This window comes from Dermacentor andersoni, chromosome 7 (assembly GCF_023375885.2).
Source record: "Dermacentor andersoni chromosome 7, qqDerAnde1_hic_scaffold, whole genome shotgun sequence".
NCBI classification, from domain to species: Eukaryota; Metazoa; Arthropoda; class Arachnida; order Ixodida; family Ixodidae; genus Dermacentor; species Dermacentor andersoni.
Window position 1 is genome coordinate 16,784,439 of NC_092820.1, and position 20,130 is coordinate 16,804,568.

General features: G+C 47.4%; 1 protein-coding gene across 5 annotated transcripts in view; it reads right to left on the bottom strand.

Moving 5' to 3' along the window:
* Positions 1-20,130, bottom strand: part of LOC129386000 (uncharacterized) — a 277,464-nt gene that overhangs the window by 181,892 nt on the left and 75,442 nt on the right. For all 5 annotated transcript variants that reach the window (XR_011895615.1, XR_011895614.1, XR_008613468.1 and 2 more), the window contains exon 2: positions 14,882-14,954. Coding sequence is in view for 2 of the 5 variants with exons in the window: in XM_072289162.1 (XP_072145263.1) it covers positions 14,882-14,939 (58 nt within the window). In the remaining 3 variants the exon portion in view is untranslated. The remainder of the gene's footprint in view (positions 1-14,881; positions 14,955-20,130) is intronic.

Below are 20,130 nucleotides of genomic sequence, written 5' to 3' on the forward strand. Positions count from 1 at the left end.
CAGATAGTATCACAGTCAGTGGTCAGCATATTACTGGCACAAATCTATCTGAACACGTCAATGCATACTTTGTGAATGCTGGCGTGCCTCATCATAACAAGGGACCTACTAACATGTCAGATACGCAATTTTTGAATTACCACACTAGTGACAGCTTGTTTGTTGCTCCAACCGATGAATATGAAATCTTCAGAACCTTCATGAACCTGAAAGACAGCAGGTCCTCAGATATAAATGACCTGCAGATAAAGCCAGTAAAATACGTCATTGCATGTATCTCTTCCGTTCTAAAGCATATATTTAACCTTGCACTAACTTCTGCCGCCTTGCCCGAAGAAACGAAGATAGCAAACCTTTCTGTAATACACAAAGGAGGTGATCACCAGTCCATGAAAAACTATAGGCCAATATCCGTTCTCCCAGTTTTTTCCAAAGGCTTAGAGAAAGTGATCTGCACGCGTATAACCATTCTTTTTTTTCTCTAACAGACGTATCATATCAGAAGCGCAATTCGGCTTTCTAAAGGGAAGGTGGACAGAAACAGCCCTACTAACAATGAAAGAAATTATAGTTTCCAACATAGATAGCAGACTTTACACGTTAAGCCTCTTTATTGACTTTTCCAAGGCGTTCGATTCTCTCAGTCATGAGATTCTTGCGGACAAGTTGTTCGCATGTGGAATTCATGGGAAACCTTTAGATTTGTTGAAATCTTACTTAAAAAACCGCCAGCAAAACGTATGTTTGCAGGGTTTCCAATCGCCTTTTCGTCCTATTTAAAGAGGTGTGCCACAAGGGAGTATTCTTTGTCCCCCCTTGTTCAATGTGTATATCAATGACCTCGTAAATATTGAAAAATCTGAAAAATTTGCTATATATGCCGATGACAGTAGCATACTATGTTCTGGGCCAAACATATATGATCTAGTCCTTCAATGTAACAACACACTTTCAAAGCTATCCACGTGGTCAAGCCTTAACGAAATAAAGATTAATAATCTAAAAACTAAAATTATTATATTTCGTGGAAGGAGCAAAGTAGTTCCACGGTTAAGCTCGATATGAAGGTCTGAACATCGCTGTAGTAAACGAACACAAGATACTGGGCGTTATGTTTTCCTCTCACCTTAGATGGAACTCGCATGTGGAAGAGCTATGTAGGAAACTGGCATCAACTACTGGAGCATTACCACGATGTCGACGCTTACTCCCCTCGAAGGTAAAACTTCAAGTGTATTACGCACTATTTGCATCCTACACTAACTACGGTAGTCTAGGCTAGGCTACCACAACTAAACAAAACCTAAATAAAATATCTCTTTTGGAAAAAAGATTATTCGCCATGGTTGCAAACATTTCCTACCTGGCTTCAAGTGAAACGGTGTTTCAGGAGTATGCTATCAGACGGGTGCAGCAATTATACAAATTTCGGATTTTACGATCCTTCTTCTTTTCCAACACTTATAAAGAATTCCTTGTAACTATATCAAACCTAACACCTAATTACCCTAATAGGCGTACGCGACATACCTTAACATGGTCTGTTCCTCGTTACCGGACCCCTTCAACTAACAGGCACTCCACTTCAATTTAACATCCCATTCTAAACAAATTTCCTCAACTAACTGCTGCTAACCAACTGCAGCTATGTCAGTTCTTCACATCAATGTTGGAAATAGCTGTCGCATAGTTATCTTTGGAATGGCGTGCATGTGTTTTGCTTGCGTGGCTTTTGCCTTTCCTGTACTTATTGCATTCTGTTTTGGTCTTGTCATCGTTGCGCGAAGTCTGTTATCAGTGCCATTTTTTGTCTTTATTGTTTGTGAAACCCGTTAAATTAACAGAATTTTATTTTTATTTACTTTTAATGTATTTTTGTCGTCAAAAGCTTTATACGATGATGCTTATGCTGTATAAAACAATTGATGCGAATCCTACTGTCACTGTATGTTAACTTCAAGGGATCCTTCCGTAAACTTTGTTACAGTATTACTCACATATGTTATAATTATGGTCCGATATGCATATATGTGCTGTGAACGTCGCATGCTGCCGATGTAAGCGTCTTCAGGGACTCAGTCAAGCTGCCTAGAGCAGCTTTTAGCCCTGAAGACCATCCAGAATTTTCTGGTGAAATAAACTTTGATTGATTTAATATCGGATTGCTCGCGGTTCCCATCAGAATCAATCACTTCGCTGGTCACATTTATCCCCAAGTCGGGCAAGCTGGTTAGCATTGAGGCCCTAAGACCCATCTCGCTCACTTGCTGCGTTGGCAAACTCATAGAACTATGGTCCACGACCACCTTACTGCCTACCTAGAGGCCAGGGGGACCTATGCGTACACGATGTTTCGTTTTCACCCGCATCTGTCGGCACAGCACGTCTTGCTCCAGCCCCAACATGATGTCACAGAGCGGCCTACTATGCGCCACAATGACAAAGTAGTTCTCACTCTCGATCTTCTGGGCGCGTTAGACAATCTCAAACACAGCAGTCTCGCTAACCTTTCTACCAGAGACTGCGGACAGAAGACCTTAAACTACACCTGTGCCTCTCTTTCCCATCGCGCTGTCTTCTTCCGTCTCAATTCCACCGAACACGGCCCGTACCCACTAGGAAAAAGGATACGCCTCAAGGAGTGGTCTTCTCACCAACCTCCCCTCCTTCCTGCACGAGGTCGAGGGGATACTCCATGCGCTCTATGCTGGCGATATTGCAATTTGGACCAATACCAGCTCTCCGGATCATATTTAAGAACGCCTACAACAGGCGCCCCTTCTGATGGACAACTACGCCGCTTCTTGCGGCCTGGAGTGTTGCCCAGCCAAATTGGCCCTTGTATCGGTCCCCCGCCTACCGCCACCACAGATATCTCTCCCGTCCAGCCCCGTTCTATCGGTCCAGGACCTTCGGATTCTCGGGCTTCACCTGTAGTCCATACTGGACCCTAAGGATACCATAGCTGCTCTCTGACGTTCCAGCGAAGTGAGTCGTATGATTCGGCGGGTCTCTACCAGGCATGGCAGCCTCCGGTGGACTCCAGTTGGCCCAAGCGTTTGTGACCAGTCAGATTCTCTACGCCTCACCCTCCCTTCGCCTGCGTCGTCACCACGAACAACAGCTGGATGTTTTTTCCGCTTCATGTACAAGCGCGCTGGACCTTCCCTCCGCCACTTCCAATCGCCGCTTTGCGGCTCTGGGGGTGCACAACTCCTTCGCTGAGCTGCGGGAAGCCCATCGCGTTAGTTGTTTGTCGCAGACGCCTTCCGGGTGCCGCTTGCTACACATACTCGGCCTCAACACAACATCTGACCTGGTCCCTCCCTCGCCGTTGCCGGATCTCTGGCACCAGAAGCTATGAGTGGAGCCACTCTCCCACAACATGAATCCCAAACACCCCTGTCTCCGGCAACCGCGTGCTGCTGTCCTTCGGGCGCGGCGCTCCATTCACCCCAGCGTATTCTACGTAGGCGTCTCGGGCCGTTCCCCGTCGGGTCTCTTCACGGCCGCTGTAATCACAGAGGGCATCAGCGTCGGTGGCCCCTCCTTTAGAGCCGACACTGCAACTCCAGCAAAGGAGGTTGCCATCGCTATAGCCGCCTCCAACCGCACCACTCACAGTATCTTGACAGATTCACGCTCTGCCTGTTCTCGATACATCCAGGATTCCATCGCCCCACTGGCGACTAATCTCCTTCGCGCCGCCTTCTGGCACTTCAACCCTCACTCCATCAGAATAATCTCGACTACAGGCCACACAGGTCATCCCGGCAACGAGGCGGCGAATGCCGCTGCCAACGCTTCTCTCCTCCAGGCCGCTGCTCCTGTATATCCTGAGTCAGATACTGGCAACAGGAGCCTCATACGCCACCGCTATATTCTGGATTACTATCGCACTTTGCGTGCACTCTACTCCGACTCCGCCTGCGGTCTGGCGAAAGCAGAGGAACGACTACTATGCCGCCTTCAGACCAATACTTTCCTTAGTCCGGCGGTAACCTGGCGCTTCATGCCGGAAATCTCTGGTACGTGCCCGACTTGTCAGGTCCTAGCCGACAACTTTCACATCATCGCCTCGTGCCCCGCTACTCAACTCTCTTTCTCATCCCCTTTCCCCATCCCTACAAGAGAGGCTTGGGAGGAGTACCTGCTCGGCTGCTCTACCTTGGAAGCTGAACGTTCCTTGGTGGCGCGCGCCAGGGCTGCGGCCTTTACCAATGGCGTCCAGGACTAGGTGCTGCCACTGAGGTGCACAGAAAACAACTCTCTTGTTAACTTCTGGAAATTTTTTTTTTCTACCATCCTCAGCAAACTTTTTTCAGGCAGTGTTCTTCACAACAATGATGTGACTATCATGCATACAGCAATGGCCACGTTATCTTAAGCTAATCGAAGAACTTCCACATTTAACTATTTCCTAGGCTGACAAGCAGCAGGAAGGATGCAGTGGACCTTGAGAGGTAGGACGGCTCAATCTTGACATATCTTCGTCAAAGGCTTTCTTACTACTGGTTCATCTAACTTTAAGTATGTGGTTGCCAAGTTGCTGCAATGGCTTCCCGTGCTTCCGGAGTTGTTTCTTCAGCTTCTTCATCTGGTTCTTAAATGAAAATGTGCTCAAGAAATCCACTGGGTCATCAAGATTTACATGACTAGAAGGGTGCTCAAGGCAATGAACATTGAAGGGAATATGTTCCTTGCCATACAAGCACACATGCCATACAAGCACACATGTTCGTTGCCATACAAGCATGGTAACAACGTACCTCGGAAGCTCTGCTGCATATCCCCAGTGCTGAGGACAAAGGTTCTCGCTCGCCAGAATTGAGAGAGCAGCATGTCGATACACTAATAAGATCTTGATGAGGGCTAGTTGGTTCATACTTAGAACTGAGGTGAAACAGCGCGATAAAGACGAGGACACAAGGAAACAAACAGCGCTTGTCTGTGGTATTTGTTTCCTTGTGTCCTCGTCTTTTTCGCGCTGTTTCACCTCAGTTCTAAGATACACTAAGATCGGGAACAAAACACATGGAATAGTCAACCTAAGTAACAATGGTGCAGTATAAAAAAGAAGCCAAAGTTCTACGACCTTGCAGCGGCAGAGGTAATGAAGGTCTCAGGGCTTGCGAGGGAACACCCTGAGCATGTAGGTTCTCAGAGCTTTGCTTCTTTCTGTGAAAGCACGCCTTTCAATAGCCCAATCTGCATGCTCAACGGACCCCATACCAAAACGCACATGAGCTTCCTTACATTAACTAAAAGAGCTAGGCGCACGTAATCCAAAGGAGCATCTCTTACAGTGTCGAAACGTAACTTCGCAAGATCACATACTCCTCTGTGGTGCTCTTCATATTCTTAAGCTCTGAAGCTGATATCCGTACGCAACGACTCGTAGCACCAAAAAACACATCATTGTTTCCCATGCATGTGCTCTCGACCGCGCAATAGGGGCAACCACTATAGACACCATGTCCATTTGCCATGATAATGAAAGTCCACGCAGGTGCATCGCAAACAATTCACTTAGGCTTTTAGGCTTGATTTGAATGCTCTGACCACTCACCACAACGCCATTTGATAATGCAGATGCAAACTCTACTACAAATGATTTTAAAAATTCAATTGCAGAAGTTGGTTTTGATGGACCTGCGTATGCCCCTACTACAAAGGGTCTATTATTACCACAGTCATGAATGAGTCACTGAGCTGGCCAAAGTTGTGTTTTGGAGCTTTCGCCCAATGGAAGCCCATCCACGTCTACTGTGAGCAGTACGAAAGGAGGAACGTTTTCTACATGCTTTAAGGCAGGCTGCAAGCCAAAGACGAGTCCATAGTGGCTGTAGTCGCCTGAACTCATTACGACAAATGGAAACTTGACGATGTAGGCTTTGCCAGAAGCAGCCATAAGGGTGCGCGCATCATTCGGAAGAGCCGCATCGTACGGCAATGGGCTGGGAGAGAGTTCAGATATTTGTACATAAAAACATTGATTCACAGTGGAAAAAAATAACTAGGAAGCTTAGCAGCAAGTATGCAACTGGTATGGTTAGCAACATGGCAAGAAGGAACTCCGAGTAGAACGTCAGAGAGGTAGGAATAATTTCATGGGTGGCGGCAATGGAACAGAAACCGGCTATGAGTAACAACTTTGGAGGAAAAAAACGAAATCAGGAAAGAGTCACTTTACGATAACTCAAATGGAAGCTCATTACTTTTCGAAACGACATGAGGATGCGCTAGAACACGTACTCATTAAGCGTGAAGAAGCAAGGAAGAAGCATGTGCTTGCTGCGGTAAAGCGAGGGAAACGATGGAACATATTGCGCTGGAATGTGAAGATGTCTACCCAGCGGTCGTTTTAGGTACCTCTGGCTACCTTGAAGCCATTGGTCTCAGCAAGGGTAGGAGAAAGTAAACATGTCCGAAATAGAGATTAGTAAAAGTTCATTGCAAGATTGGTGGAACTATCAAATGACATACAACGGAGGCATACAAAAAGAAAGCACCCAATTGGGGTCCAGGAAAGGTGGTGATGGGGATTCTTCGTGGGTTCTTTTTATCCTTTTGTCTTTTCATTTTTAAACAGAGGTAAAACATTAGGCAATATAGTAACAAGAGCTTGGTGCCACAACCCGTCGCCCCATTCCAAACGGGACGCTCATAGCATCCATCCATATATGCACCCCAGAAACCCTCTTGCTGTTTTACCAATTTCAACAGTTCTGTGAGTGACCTTCTATTATTACAATTTTCCACCTTCTAGCGCGGTATAAATTCACTGAAGCATTCGCGAGCCGCTGCCTCTCAAAATTCTGATTGCCATGTTCGGGACTCAGTTGCTGTCAGCTCGAAAATCGGCGCGATGCGATTTGTGATCCCACCGACACCGTCGCTGCTACCAACGTTGACATCGTGTTTTCCACTTTCGGCAGAATGCTCGTAGGCATCTTTGTCTCCACAATCTTCCGTCTGGAAGGTTGGCATAGTTTCGGGAGAAGCGCATCTTGACTGATATGCATTTTCAGCTATCCGCGTTCACATTAGGGCGACACCGCAAGCATTGTCGACGTGCTTTATGATGTTTTCTGTTCTCTCTTCCACCCTTCTCGCTAGCGGATCTGCAGCGATACTTATGCATGTTCTCGCAGTCAAGTCCTTTAAAGCAAAATGTGTCAAATTAGATTGAATACGCCGCTTAACTTAGCTCTGCTGCCGCACAGCTCGCCTTTGGCGAATTTGGCGCCGTTTGGAGAGCACTTTACTTTGAGAAGAACAAAGACTCACCTTTTTGCCAGAACCAAGAAGCAGTGCTGAAATAGCTCGGCAAATTCAATCTGTCAAGCGCTGCGAGGGGAAAAGAAGCGAAGGAACGACACGGTGCAGGCGACGCCCCTACGCCTACGGCTGCTATGGCGCTTTGAAGGGACGACTACACATAGAGTATACTAGAATACAGACCTCATTCTTGTACACTCTACTCCATAGGGAAAATACGCGGAAATTTGAATGTAAGCTGAAACGGGAGCCGTTGTTACCTCGCTGGTTGCTTGCGAATCTAGCGACCACTACTCGCGGCGATGCTGTCAGAAGTTTCGAACTTTATTTAATCGAATGTCATAAAATTAAAAAGTACATGCTTTATTTAATTTATAAATTAGGATACCTTGCTCAACAATGCAGGCGTTGGTTCTCATTATCATCATTATCACGCACTGTAAACAAACATGGATGCGTGGTAAAAAAAAAATCACCATCAAAGCACACCGTACAGATGGCTAACCAGCGAAGATGAAACATGCGGCCCTGGTGTCTATCACTCGTTTAATCACGTCAGTTCATTAAACGACGGTTTGGTAGGCCGCCGCATCCTCGGTACGCTGTTGCTGCTTGCGCTCGGCTGCACGAGCCTGTTATTCTGCCAGGGCTGCAGGATCAGCACGACATAGACGAGCAGATTCTCGGTTCTGCTCGCGGTGTCGCTGATCGAAAGCTGCCTGCTCTTCAGCAGTATGTATGACGCGTGGCCTACAAATTTCAGAGCCGGAGAGAAACTGCTGCGTGCGCGCTTGGCTACGACGGAGAACAATGACATCACTACTGGCGCAGCCAATTGCGCTCATCTCTTTCTTTTCTTGCGCATACGCATGGTCCTGCACCGGAGAAGTTTTCGGCATACAGGTAACAGACGTATGGACGAATCGGCAAGCCATATTCAGCTTCGCAGTAAAAGAACAGTTCATTTTGCAACAAGCATAAGTTCTTTCTGGAAGAAAGAGAAATTGCTCAAGAGAATCTTTTTTTTGCATACAGGCTTTCATTACCTATGTTGAATAAGTTTTGCCGATTTCCATGGTTTAATTACCATGACCATCTGAAGAGAGATACGAGTTTACGCGCCGAGAGACATAAAATGTGCAGATGATGAATTCTTTTATCATGCCTCTTTTATGCTACAGAAAGAAAGATCCTTGCTGACGCGAGAACATCAATAAAGTTCAGCGCTCGGTACCTAGCCATGCATGCAGGTAATCGAAACAGCGTGTGTCTGAATATCAGTAAATTTTTGAAGTCTATAATGAACACCTCTCCGATGTATTAAAGCGCGTAGTAATTAACATACGTGCACCATGGGATATCATGAATCAGCGTAATTAATGATTGAGATAGTACACGAAGTATCTATAGCGGGCCTTTCACAATGGCTACCGACAAATTTGCATAAACATTTTCTCAGCCGCCTAAATATAGTCCACGGACTTGCAAAATTTTTGGTTAAATCATTCCCAAAACGTATAGTAGGCAAAACACGACAGACAGCTTGCCTCTCTACAACAAACAATCCTATCCGGCGCACTAATTAAAATTCAGCAAGCGTTTACCTGTTGCGATCCGGAACCCGATGTTGAAGTACGTCCGCCGGTGATTTCATACGGACGCCTACAGGATCCTCATTTCCCGATAAAAGAATGTAATTCCGACTTATGCCTGCCGAAAGTCCATCGGGCGCCCACTATGGGCTCTGGACGTTCGGTTTCTTACTGGACGTCCTGCGGATATTCGTTGTCCAATCGTTGTGTGCACGTTTCTATCCCGCTAGTATGTGCGAACGCCTTACGATGTAGCTATTGGTCTAGCAAGCCGATACCCGTTGAACTAATGCGCCTATAGCACAAGGATTAACAATGCCCCTATAAGACCAATGTAGCTACAGCACAAGTAGACCTATAGCACCAATATATTTTCAATATAGCGATAGGATATTTGTTCTTCCTCCGGACCTTGAGTGTGTAGCATTATAGAGAAAGCAGATACAAAACTTCTGCCCAAAAATGCGGGCCATTCCCGGAGATAGTGTAATACCGGGCCGACAGTTACGTGCTATTGAAACCTATCCAAATACGAGGGAGAAGGCACAGTTCATCCCATTGTGTGCCCACTTGACAGTGGCCGGCAGGAGTGGTATCATAACGGCTCATTGTCCGCGCAAAAAGAAAAAAATTATGCCCATCGGTACAAAACAATCTACGCGTCCATCTAAAATCCTCTATGGATGACTTGCCTACCACAAGACGATGACTCGTTTATCGCGTATACGTTCGTGGTGCCCACAACGTAAAAACACGAAAAGTACAAGACGCACACAAGAGGGAAAGACTAGGTGTAAGGAATATGGGATACAGGACTACGTCAGCTTATATATATATATATATATATATATATATATTCTTTATTTCCGTATAAATACACGCACGCATTACTCGTCCCACAACACGTATACACAACGGCTGCCAGAGCAGCAGAAGCAAGTCGAAGCCGAATGTAACGGAACTCAAAGCTTGGAAAGTTCCCGTTTAGGTAGGTTCCACAAATTTTTTCATTAGATTATACACTCCATTACACGAAAATCCATTGGCGTATTCGTAGTGACCGAAAACTGGTGCGAAAAATGGCTCACGACGCACTGTCAAAACACATCAGAAAATGCTATGGAGGTTCCTGTAAGCAAATTAAACTAATGGCTTTCAAAAGAAAATGGGTAAATTTCGGTCGGGGTGGGAATCGAACCCGGCCCTCCGGAGTGCGGTACGAGTACACTTCCCCGATGCCACGACAGCCCCGCGGTTCTCGTAGACTAAAGGTGGGCCAACCGGCTTCGTTGCTTAGTAGCTATGGTGTTGCGCTGCTGAGTGTTAGTGTTACGCTGCTGTCCGCATTTCGATGGTGATGAAATGCCCAAACACACGAGTATTGGGTGCGCGTTAAAGAACCACCGGTAGTCTGATTATTCCGGAGTCCCCCACTACCGCGTGTCTCATAATCAGATATATCGTTTTGGCACGTAAAACGTCATTATCAAATTAATTTCTTTTGAAGGTGTCCCTATTCTATGCGTCATCACACACGTGACGGCGCAGCCAATGAGGGAGAAATGGCGCCACGTCCATGAGTGTATAAAGTAAAGTATTTCGAGAACGCCTAATGTTCGCCTTTAAGAATGGAATGCGATAGCATTCAAAGGTCCCTGACTGCTTCCCAGGCTTCCCGGAAACTGCAGCCTACATAACCATAATGTTTTCCTTGAAACGCTGACGGTGAATGCTATGCACCAAGGCGAGGTTTCTGGTTGTTTTTTTTTTTTTTTTTGGTTCCCACCCATGGTGGGCGCCACCGCTTCCGCAGATGCATGGCGGCGAGCATCATCTGGATGGTGTTGCAAAGAAGTGAGCGGGGCTCGCCGCTCCTACTAAGACAGACCTCAAAGGGCCGCCGCAAGAGGGGTTTCCGTTTGAGTCTCCGCGAAATAGAATATGTTTTCTCGTATATTTGAGGTATAACCTGACGCTATCATGTTTGAAGGCTGTGTGTAAGTCGGACTTTACGAATTTTCTTTCGCATTTTACTTTCAGAAATTCAATTACTTCAGTAACGCCTCTGCGCCACGCGGAAGGCCTTTGTGGATCGGGATGCGTTGGTCAGGATTATTTTTCTCACAGGGAGAACGTCGCCACCTCCGAAACCGACGCCGGATTTTCTGCGACACCGCGCCCTTAACGCTATTCGTTAAAAATCATTAATAGAGAGGTTTAGGTTGTCCGGTATTCCGGTAAAACGCAGGCGGAAGCGTAAACGTGAGCGGTCCGCACGGTGCAACCACCTGGTGGCGCAGTGCTCAAACAGACAGAAAATGCTATTATTGCATTAAGCGAGCGTATTCTTCTTTGCTGCTGGTGTAAATTTTCGGCACTGGCGTAATCGTGTTGCTGCCAGAACTTTACACCCGCAACAAAGCAAAATACACTTGGTTAATGCAATATTAGCTGTTTCTGTCTGTTTGAGAACTGCGCCACCAGGTGGCTGCACCATGCAGACCGCTCACGTTAACAACTCCACCTCAACGCCCCGTCAGCCTGCGTTTTGCCGGAATACCGGACAAGCTAAACCTCTCTAATATCCGATTGAACGGCGCTGAGCGGTCGTTAGAGTTATGAACTCCTCGCGGACAAGCGAAGGCGTTGAGACCCTTGGGTCGTTTTAATTTCGCCTCGCCAAGGCGCATTTAGAACGCAGGCTTGTGCGGTCAAAGAACGCGCGAAAAAAAGAAACTTTAACGAAAGGGACTGTAATGCTTTCGCATTGCCATACGTAAGGAGTCCTAATTTTTCTTTTGCTCTGGCATTATTGTCTGTATTCTTATATGCAGTTTGTTCTAAATATTCTCACTTTGGTTTTGCGTACCCAAGTTATTGTACTAGCCACCCATACCCAATGCCTCAAATAGAGCCCTGCCAGCTATCTTGAAAAAATCGAGTAAATAAAAAAAATAAGCGGTTGCTTAAATAAAGGAAACAAATTTCGCTGTAGCGAAAATGTGACAACCTTTTATGCTAGTACGAGAACCACGAAGCCTGCAGGGTTGGTCACATCTTGTTGGTGTTCATGGTCAATATCCTTGTGAAGACCATTTTTGAGCAGATAACTAAATAAAGGTAAACTTAAATGCCCGATCTAACATTCCAATTTGTCTTGTTTTGCAGAACATTTGGTTAAGTGAACGGTATTCTTGAGCTGCCTGCCCATCAAATAAGTACAGACACTTCTTGCTAGTGAATTTCAATAACAAATACTAAGCGTTGAAGCTGCTTCTCAATGAAGAGTATAACTTGAAGATATCTGCTTCACACCACACTGGATGTCTTCAAATTTACCTTCTCAGGAGCCATTTCCAATATAGTTTGCCCTTCGCACGTGTCTGCCGCAGACGGCAACTTATATTTGGGGTCAAACAACTGTTCCCTCCATGCCACTTCAAAGCGAGACATTTTGTCGCATCGCAAGCCCTTTACAAATATCGACAGCTGCCTATTTGATACTTGCTGGGACGTGCCATTACTGGCTGCGTCACATATCTGCATTTCGGTGTCCATAATGTTACCAGACAAGACTACAAAAGAACGTACTTTTGTCAGTGCACTTGGCAATTGCTACGAAAGGTTGTTAAACAGTTCAAGCGCTTTTCTTATCAGTGTGTTTGGTATTCTTTGGAAACTAATCACGTTTTATTGCGACTGTCTACTCACACCGTTGTATGACACCACCATACGGTCTTACCAGTTTGGCACTGCGCGACGGTGCAGTGGTAAGGGGACCGTTCTTGTATTCGTCCCTCATGACAACTAGCGTTTTGACACGATGTCGCTGAGATGCTGCGTGACCAGAGGCAGTTGCAGACGCAGGAGACGGTTCCAAACTGGTACGTGCAGAACTTGTGCTGGAATTACTGATTGGCTCCCGCTTACGTGCAAGGCATGGCAGTAGGGGAGTGCCAACCATAATACAGAGCGCCACGAGTCAACGCCTCCCAAAGCATGCTAAACGCATCCTTGAATAGCGAGTGGGATCGGTTCTTCATATCTTTTTGGTTAACCTGACTAGGCGTTTACGAGCGACTCTAAATATGAAAATTACTTGATCCAGAAGCACTCGTTTTCCGGTCCTTTTTGGCGGCTTACTGATATTTCGAGGTAGTTGCCAGTGTCCGCTACGTCGGGAATCTGCATTTTTTTCACCACTTATGCGCCATCACTATGCTAGAAAGGAGACCCTCTTGCCCTTTTCCGGCTATCTTTGTAGTTACAAGGTCAGGCAGTTAGAACGCTTGCGTTCTTTTTCTAGTGCTGCTCACTATGTGACTGTCGTGTTGCCGAAAAGTTTGAGGCCCATCATTGTACCACATGCCATTTGGGAGCATATTCGGAAATCTCCCGAAGCCTCCATTAGATGTTATCCTGCATTTCGCCATAGATGGTGTTTCTTTAGCGGCCACACAATAAAGTGTGCACCACGCTTGGCAGCGCAAGTTTGCTTACTGTCGTTTGTTTCACACCATTACGGCGGATCCATCTAGATATTCTCAGTAAAGAGAAGTAGGCCGTGTTTCATCCAAGTTGAGAAGGAGAGAAATAGGGAGAAATGGCTCTCAGCCTAACGATTCAAGGCTCAGCTAAACATTGCCTTATGGCAAGGACTGCGTAAAAACAAATCTATGTTTCAACGAATACACTGTTGATATAGGCTTCCCATCAAGATTTTTTAGAGCCCAACTCTTAGGCGCCCGTTCCTGCGGCAAGTGGTGGCGTCAGCGGCGTAACCGAGCGAACGAGCACAACGAAAGATGAAACAGCGTACGCGGAGCGAGGCATCAAAGACGCGAGCCATGAACGGCTGAGACCATGAGAGCGGCCCCTTCCCTGCCGTGAACGCGGGAAATTGTCGTCATGCGGACCCGAAACAACCGCTCGATGCGTAGTCGTATCTGGTCTCAGCCGGAGCGCTCGTTTCGTACAGTCGTCTGCTAGCGTCAGCTCTCATACGCGCTTGTTTAGTTCGCTTGGCTTCATCTCGTTCGCGCTTCTTTTAATTGTCAACATCTGGATTGCTTTGGCATGTGATTGCACGTGCGAGGCGATTTGTATAGTACTTTCCGGAAGACAAGCTGCACCAGTGATTACACCGGAACCTTCGACAAGTCATGCATAAATGTCGACGCTCTTGACCTGCAGATCGTATTTTCGTCGATTGCCGATTATGCTACATGTCTCTCTCAAATTTTTTGTCTGAATATATCACGAAAACAAAACACGTAATGAGCTGCAATCAAATTTCGCATTAGGGGTATCGTTACCGTCGGCGATTCTCCTTTTCACATTGGTACTAATCTTGAGCACAGTACTGTTCCGTACACTGCTGTCACTTAATTTTCTTGTATGAATAGATTCTCACTAAGAAAACTGACAAGTAGGTACGCTAAATTAACTCGCGATGTTATTCAATGTTAACTGGTCTTCTTTTCACATATGGTAGACCATTATTTATGTCGTGTTAATGGGTGTTCATGTCCCTATAAATATTATGGTAATGTTTAGCGATGCAATGTCTAGCGTCAGAGGTTTGTTCAACTTCTGCACTTTCTTATATGGATGGTGTACAATTAAGTGCTCACAGACTTTCAGTTCATCTGGTCCTGCCTATTGTGAGCAGTTATAGCACCGCCGTTTTGGCCAAACTCCGTCACAGAACGATTTCTCGCCTTCCCACTCTACAACCTCGGACCTATAGAAGAGCACACTTTGGTGCTAGTTAATGAAATGATTGCAGCGCGCTACTGTGAAATAACACTCTGACACAACAGATGGAGGTGACGACGCTTGTCCAGCGTCGTCTTCGTCCTTTTTTTTATCGGAGTGTCTTGTTTCACACTAGCGCGGTGCAGTGGTGAAACAGAGAGCTCGTTCTGTATTTGAACATTCTGTGCACTGCAGATTCATTTGGTGCGCAGAAATTAAATCACTATGTACTTGACAAAAAGATTACTTACTGCAGGCAATGATCGCCGCAAATGTGACAAAGGATTGAAGTAGCACGCTGTTTTCCATGTGCCCCACGTATCGCTAGAATAGCAAACGTTCAAATAAACATTCTTATTATGTTCCGCATGCAAAGCTTTCCTCAGTTTTAAACATGACTACAAATCTTTGATCACTCTCGCTCGCACATTGCTCTAGCTTTATAGTGCGGCACCTTATTCGTAGCAAAGAAGAAAAAGTGGCCGACGTAGACAACGCGGCATGGTAACTTCATAACCTGACGTCTCCCTCTGGAGTGCACCGCTAAAATGCTCTCCAAATACTGACGCGTATATTCAATGCAGATGGAAACGACAATGGGGGTATTAAGGAACTCCATCTAGTGAGTCGCTGAGATTGGCCGGGGACGAAGAAAACGTGTATCGTTCTGCTTGTTTTTGAAGAGATTGCCCTGTTCTTGAAGAACAACTCCCTGTCTTCTGTCCGCGTTGCACCGCGACACTGGTGGAGGTACTGGGTACTGACCATGTCTGATACTCCGGAGTCCTAACAATCGTTCATCCAGCCCGGGCGCATTGTAACCTGCTACGATACTCGTGCATCGCTTTAGCCGCGCACTGCTGGGGCTTGCCCCGGAGTTCTCCGCTCTTCAACCACCTCGCTCCAGGAGCTGCACACATCTCGCTACGGCCAAAACCAGCTCACCCGAAACACCTCAAAGCAACCGGTTTCCCAGTCGACAAGTAACCGTTCTACGTCCGCTAGTTCTCGATCGCTGTCGCGGGGCAGTCTTCGAAGACATTGAAGACTGGCTTGATAAGTATGCACGCGCCGCACATATTAATCAGTGGACTGAGCCGAAAAAGCTCTTCCAAGTCTATTTCGCCTTTTATGACAGTGGCCGTACTTAGTTCGAGAACCACGAAGCTAACCTAACGACAGGGAATGACTTTTGGCAGAAGATCACGGATACTTTTGCGAGTACTGACCAACGTGACCACGCCCAGCAGATGATGGGGCTACGGTTGCAACAATCTAATGATTCGGTCACGATGTTCCCGAGGACATGACCCTCTTCTTTCGTGGAGCCGACCCGAACATGACCGAAGATAGGAAGTTGTGCTACCTCATGCGCGGTGTAAAAGAGCAGTTGTTCGCGGGGCTTGTGCGGAATCCACCAGTCACTGTCGCTGACTTTATCAAAGAGGCTACGGCTATTGAACGGGCCTTTCATCAACGATGCTGGCAGTACGATCGATTGTTCACCAGCACTACAATCAATGCCGCCGCAGTGACTGCCGAGTATCAAAACCTGTTGCGTGAATTGATGAGAGAGCTCATCAAAGAGGAGTTTCAAAAGATTCTTGCACCGACGCTGGATAGACCCGTAGCGTCAATCGCCAGAGTAGCGCGCGACGAAATGAGGCAGGCGTTCCCGGCAGCCGATCTTCAAGACCACCAACGTCCCTTGAGTTACGCCGCCGCTGTCTGATGTCCACTACTGATTACTACACCACCGTTCCACCAGCCTTCGACAGCAGCTCCTTGGTGGCCGCTGCAAGAGAAGTCTTCGAGGCGCGCAGCTCTTATGCCGCTGCAGTCATACCGCAGGCCGTCGTTCGGCGTGCCTTGGTCAACGCCGCGAAACGACACTACGGGACGGCCACAATTCCGGAGAACCGACGTATGGCGCACAGTCGATAGGCGCCCACCCTGTTTTCACTGCGGAGCTGCCGGCCATATTCCGCGTCATTGCTGGCATCGCGGCACATCACTTCGACCTCTTCGTCCGTGGTCCTATGGTCGACGCGCAAATGACAACTCCATGCTACGCCGCGACGACGCTGCTTTCCAGGGACCTCCAATAGCGCACCCGAATGACGAATCCGTGCCCAATAATCGGTCTGATTTCGGCCGTTGGTCGCACTCTCCAACCCCTCCAAGTCAGATGGCTTCACCTACTGGACGTAGTTTTGCTGACCTCCGAGGACAAATGTCCCCAGCCCACGTCACGGAAACTGAAGGCGGCGACCTCTGGGGGTAAGTTTGTAGGCTCGCCGCAAGACAATAAAAAGCCCCCGCACTCTCGCTGCAGAACGCCGTGAAGCCAATAAACACCGACACCGAAGGCATTGTGAGCGCCGACATTGATGTTTTCGTTACAGCGTTAGTTGACACTGGTGCTGACTTTTCTATAATGCGTCAGGAACTCGTCCTACACCTGAAGAATGTAAAGACGCCATGGGCGGGACCTCACATAAGGATGGCAGGTGTTCAATTACTGATGCCCACTGGAAGATGTACAACAAAAATTAACGACGGGGATTATTCTTTCGTTTCCGCTTTCATCGTTCTTCCTGTGTGCTGTGAAGATTTGATTATTGGATTGGATTTCCTAAAATAATGTGGAGCCGTAATTACCATCCCGGACCACATGGCTGCGTTTTATGAGAGACCTGGTTTAGCCCATTGCTTATCGCCGCAACAAAGCTCCTTTCGTCTAACTGAATACGACGTCGTCATCCCACCTCGATCATGTACCCTTGTTTCGGTAGCATGTGAGCTACCGTTCAATTGCGAAGGAGTTGCCGACCAAATAACCACGTTGTTGTGGTTGCGTTGGTGAATGTCACCGACGGGCGCACGAACCTGTTGCTAACAAATTTTAGCACAGAGCGACAGAAGCTTCCAAAGGACACGGCTGTGGCTTATTTTGACGGTGTTGAGGATGTTCGCGGCTGCTGTTCACTACTCGAAGAAGCGCCTACGCAAGACCCAGCTTCTCTATTTCACGTGAACGCTGCTTTGTCGCAGCACGAACGAGAACGGCTTCTTACGCTTTTGGCCAAGTTCAACGAATGCTTTGCGTCGACATCCGGCGTCGGTCGGCCGCCTCTAACAAAGCACCAGTTAATTACAGAGGAGACGGCAAGGCCAATTTACCAGAATTCTTATCGTGTGGCTTCCAGAGAACGTGAAGCCATACAACAAGTGACAAAAATGCTTGAAGACGACGTGATCCAACCATCAACGAGCCCCTGGGCATCTCCTGTAGTTCTATTCCACAGAAAACACGACAACTTGCGTTTCTGTGTGGACTACTGAAACCTAAATCCCGCATGTTACTTCTCTTCAATTTACTTAAATAGTGGATATTGGCGAGTCGAAGCATGCCCGAGAGACCGTGTAAGAACTGCTTTTGTGACGCCAGAAGGCCTATACGAATTTACCGTCTTGCCTTTCGGCGTGTGCTCTGACCCTGCTACGTTCCAACGCCTCATGTATGCTGTGCTTTTGGGTCTGAAGTGGAAAACCTGCTTCGTGTACCTCGAGGACATGATCATGTTCTCCGCAACGCTTGAAGAACACCTCGAACGACATGAAGCGGTTCTGCAGTCCATACAGTCCGCCGACCTCACCTAGAATCTGGAGAAGTACCAGTTCGGCTTCTTGGAACTACCGTTTCTTGGTCACGTCGTCAGCCACGCAGTTGTCCGCCGGGTTCTGAAAAATTCCCGGCGTCACACAGTTTCCCATACCATCGTACAAAAAGGCTGTCGGGCGCTTGCTCGGCCTTTGTGCCTCTTACCGGCGGGTTATTGCAGACTTTGCGCGCATTGCGTCACCGTTACCTCGCCTCACGAGAGGCGACGTTGTTTTTTTATGGGGCGACGAAGAGCAAGGTGCATTCAACGACTTGCGGCAACGCCTGCAGACGCCTCTAGTGCTTGTTCACTTTGATGAGACCGCTTGTACACTGCTCTGCACGGCTGCCAGCAGTGTTGGATTTGGAGCTGTTCTAGTGCAGCGGCAGGAGGACACAGAAAGAGTGCTTGCCTATGGAAGTAGAATACTCCCATGCACAAAGGCTAATTACTCCACAACTGAGAAATAATGCCTCGCCGTGGTATGGGCGGTTATGAAATTCGCCCATATTTTTATTCCCGCCACTTCACAGTTATCGGCGACCACCATTCACTCTGTTGGTTGACAAACCTTAAAAATCCTTCTGAACTATTGACGCGTTGCAGCCTAAGGCTGCGCGAGTTTGATATGACTGTTTTATACAAAATCGGGGAAACGACATACGGATGTACGGCCGGACTAAAGCGCCTGCGCGCCAGACGAGGGAACAATAGGGTGAGTTCTTGGCGGCTGGTTTCCGCGCTCGCCGAGTGGTGGCGCGTCGACCCAACATTACCTGTTCTCAGTTGGCCCCTCGCCTCCAGCCGGTAAAAATGGACAGACAAACCGCACGTGTTTTGGAGGTACCACAACCATTCACCGGACATCAATGTACTCATTCGCTGCTGCCAAGTTCTACCAAGTGAGTATAGTAGTTTTGGGACTTAATTTATATAGTTTCCTCAATCGATTGCTGATTGTGTTGTTAAAATTTTTCAGGCTGGTTCGTGTTAAATTGGTTCACGTGGACTGATCGGCATCCAAATGGTGCACTGCTGCGTGCCTTCTTGCCGCTCGCGCCCTGGGAAATGCCCAGGCATGTCATTTGATCAGTTTCGAAGTGATGGGGAGTTGCGCGTTATACGGCAAAAAAAAAAAAAAAAAACATTGCAACGAAGGATTTAACTATCAACGATAAGTCGCCGTCTACGGTCGTGTGTATAGCCAGCACTTGCTTTCGACCGACTATGCTCCAGAATGCCGCGTCAAGAAATTTTTGCCTGGCGCTGTCCCCGCGATTTTCGAAGGCTATTCGTTCTGCCTGGCACTTCCCGCAAAAAAGCCTCGCAAAGACCCTGCTGCTCGGACTGTTCCTGCTCCAAAATAAACCAAGCGGAAAGCTGAGCCGCTTGAATCGCTGCCTGTGGAACGCAACCTGTCGGACTGCCTCTATGAACACACTAAAAGCGTCAGTACGCAAACTACAAAGAACAATGGCCAGAGAGCAAGCAGATACCTCTGTGTGATCTCAAAGCTTCGCTCTCAAGTTTACATATCACCGTATCGCCGTTCCAAGGGCCAGAAGCTACTGGAAAAGCTCGCGACGGAAGAGCAACGCACCGTATTCTATCACAAAAGCAAACACCATGCTTCGGTCGGGAGAATCGTGGCGGACTCACAGAATACAGACAAAAAGGCCGTATTCCTGCTCAACCAAATAGAGCGATACGGAAAGCAACATCTGACGTATCCTGAAGAGGTTATCCGAGAATCTATCATATGGCGATTTCTCTCACCGAAGACTTATGATCACGCTTAAATGTCAAGGCTCCGGAGTTTCCGAGCAAAATGCACC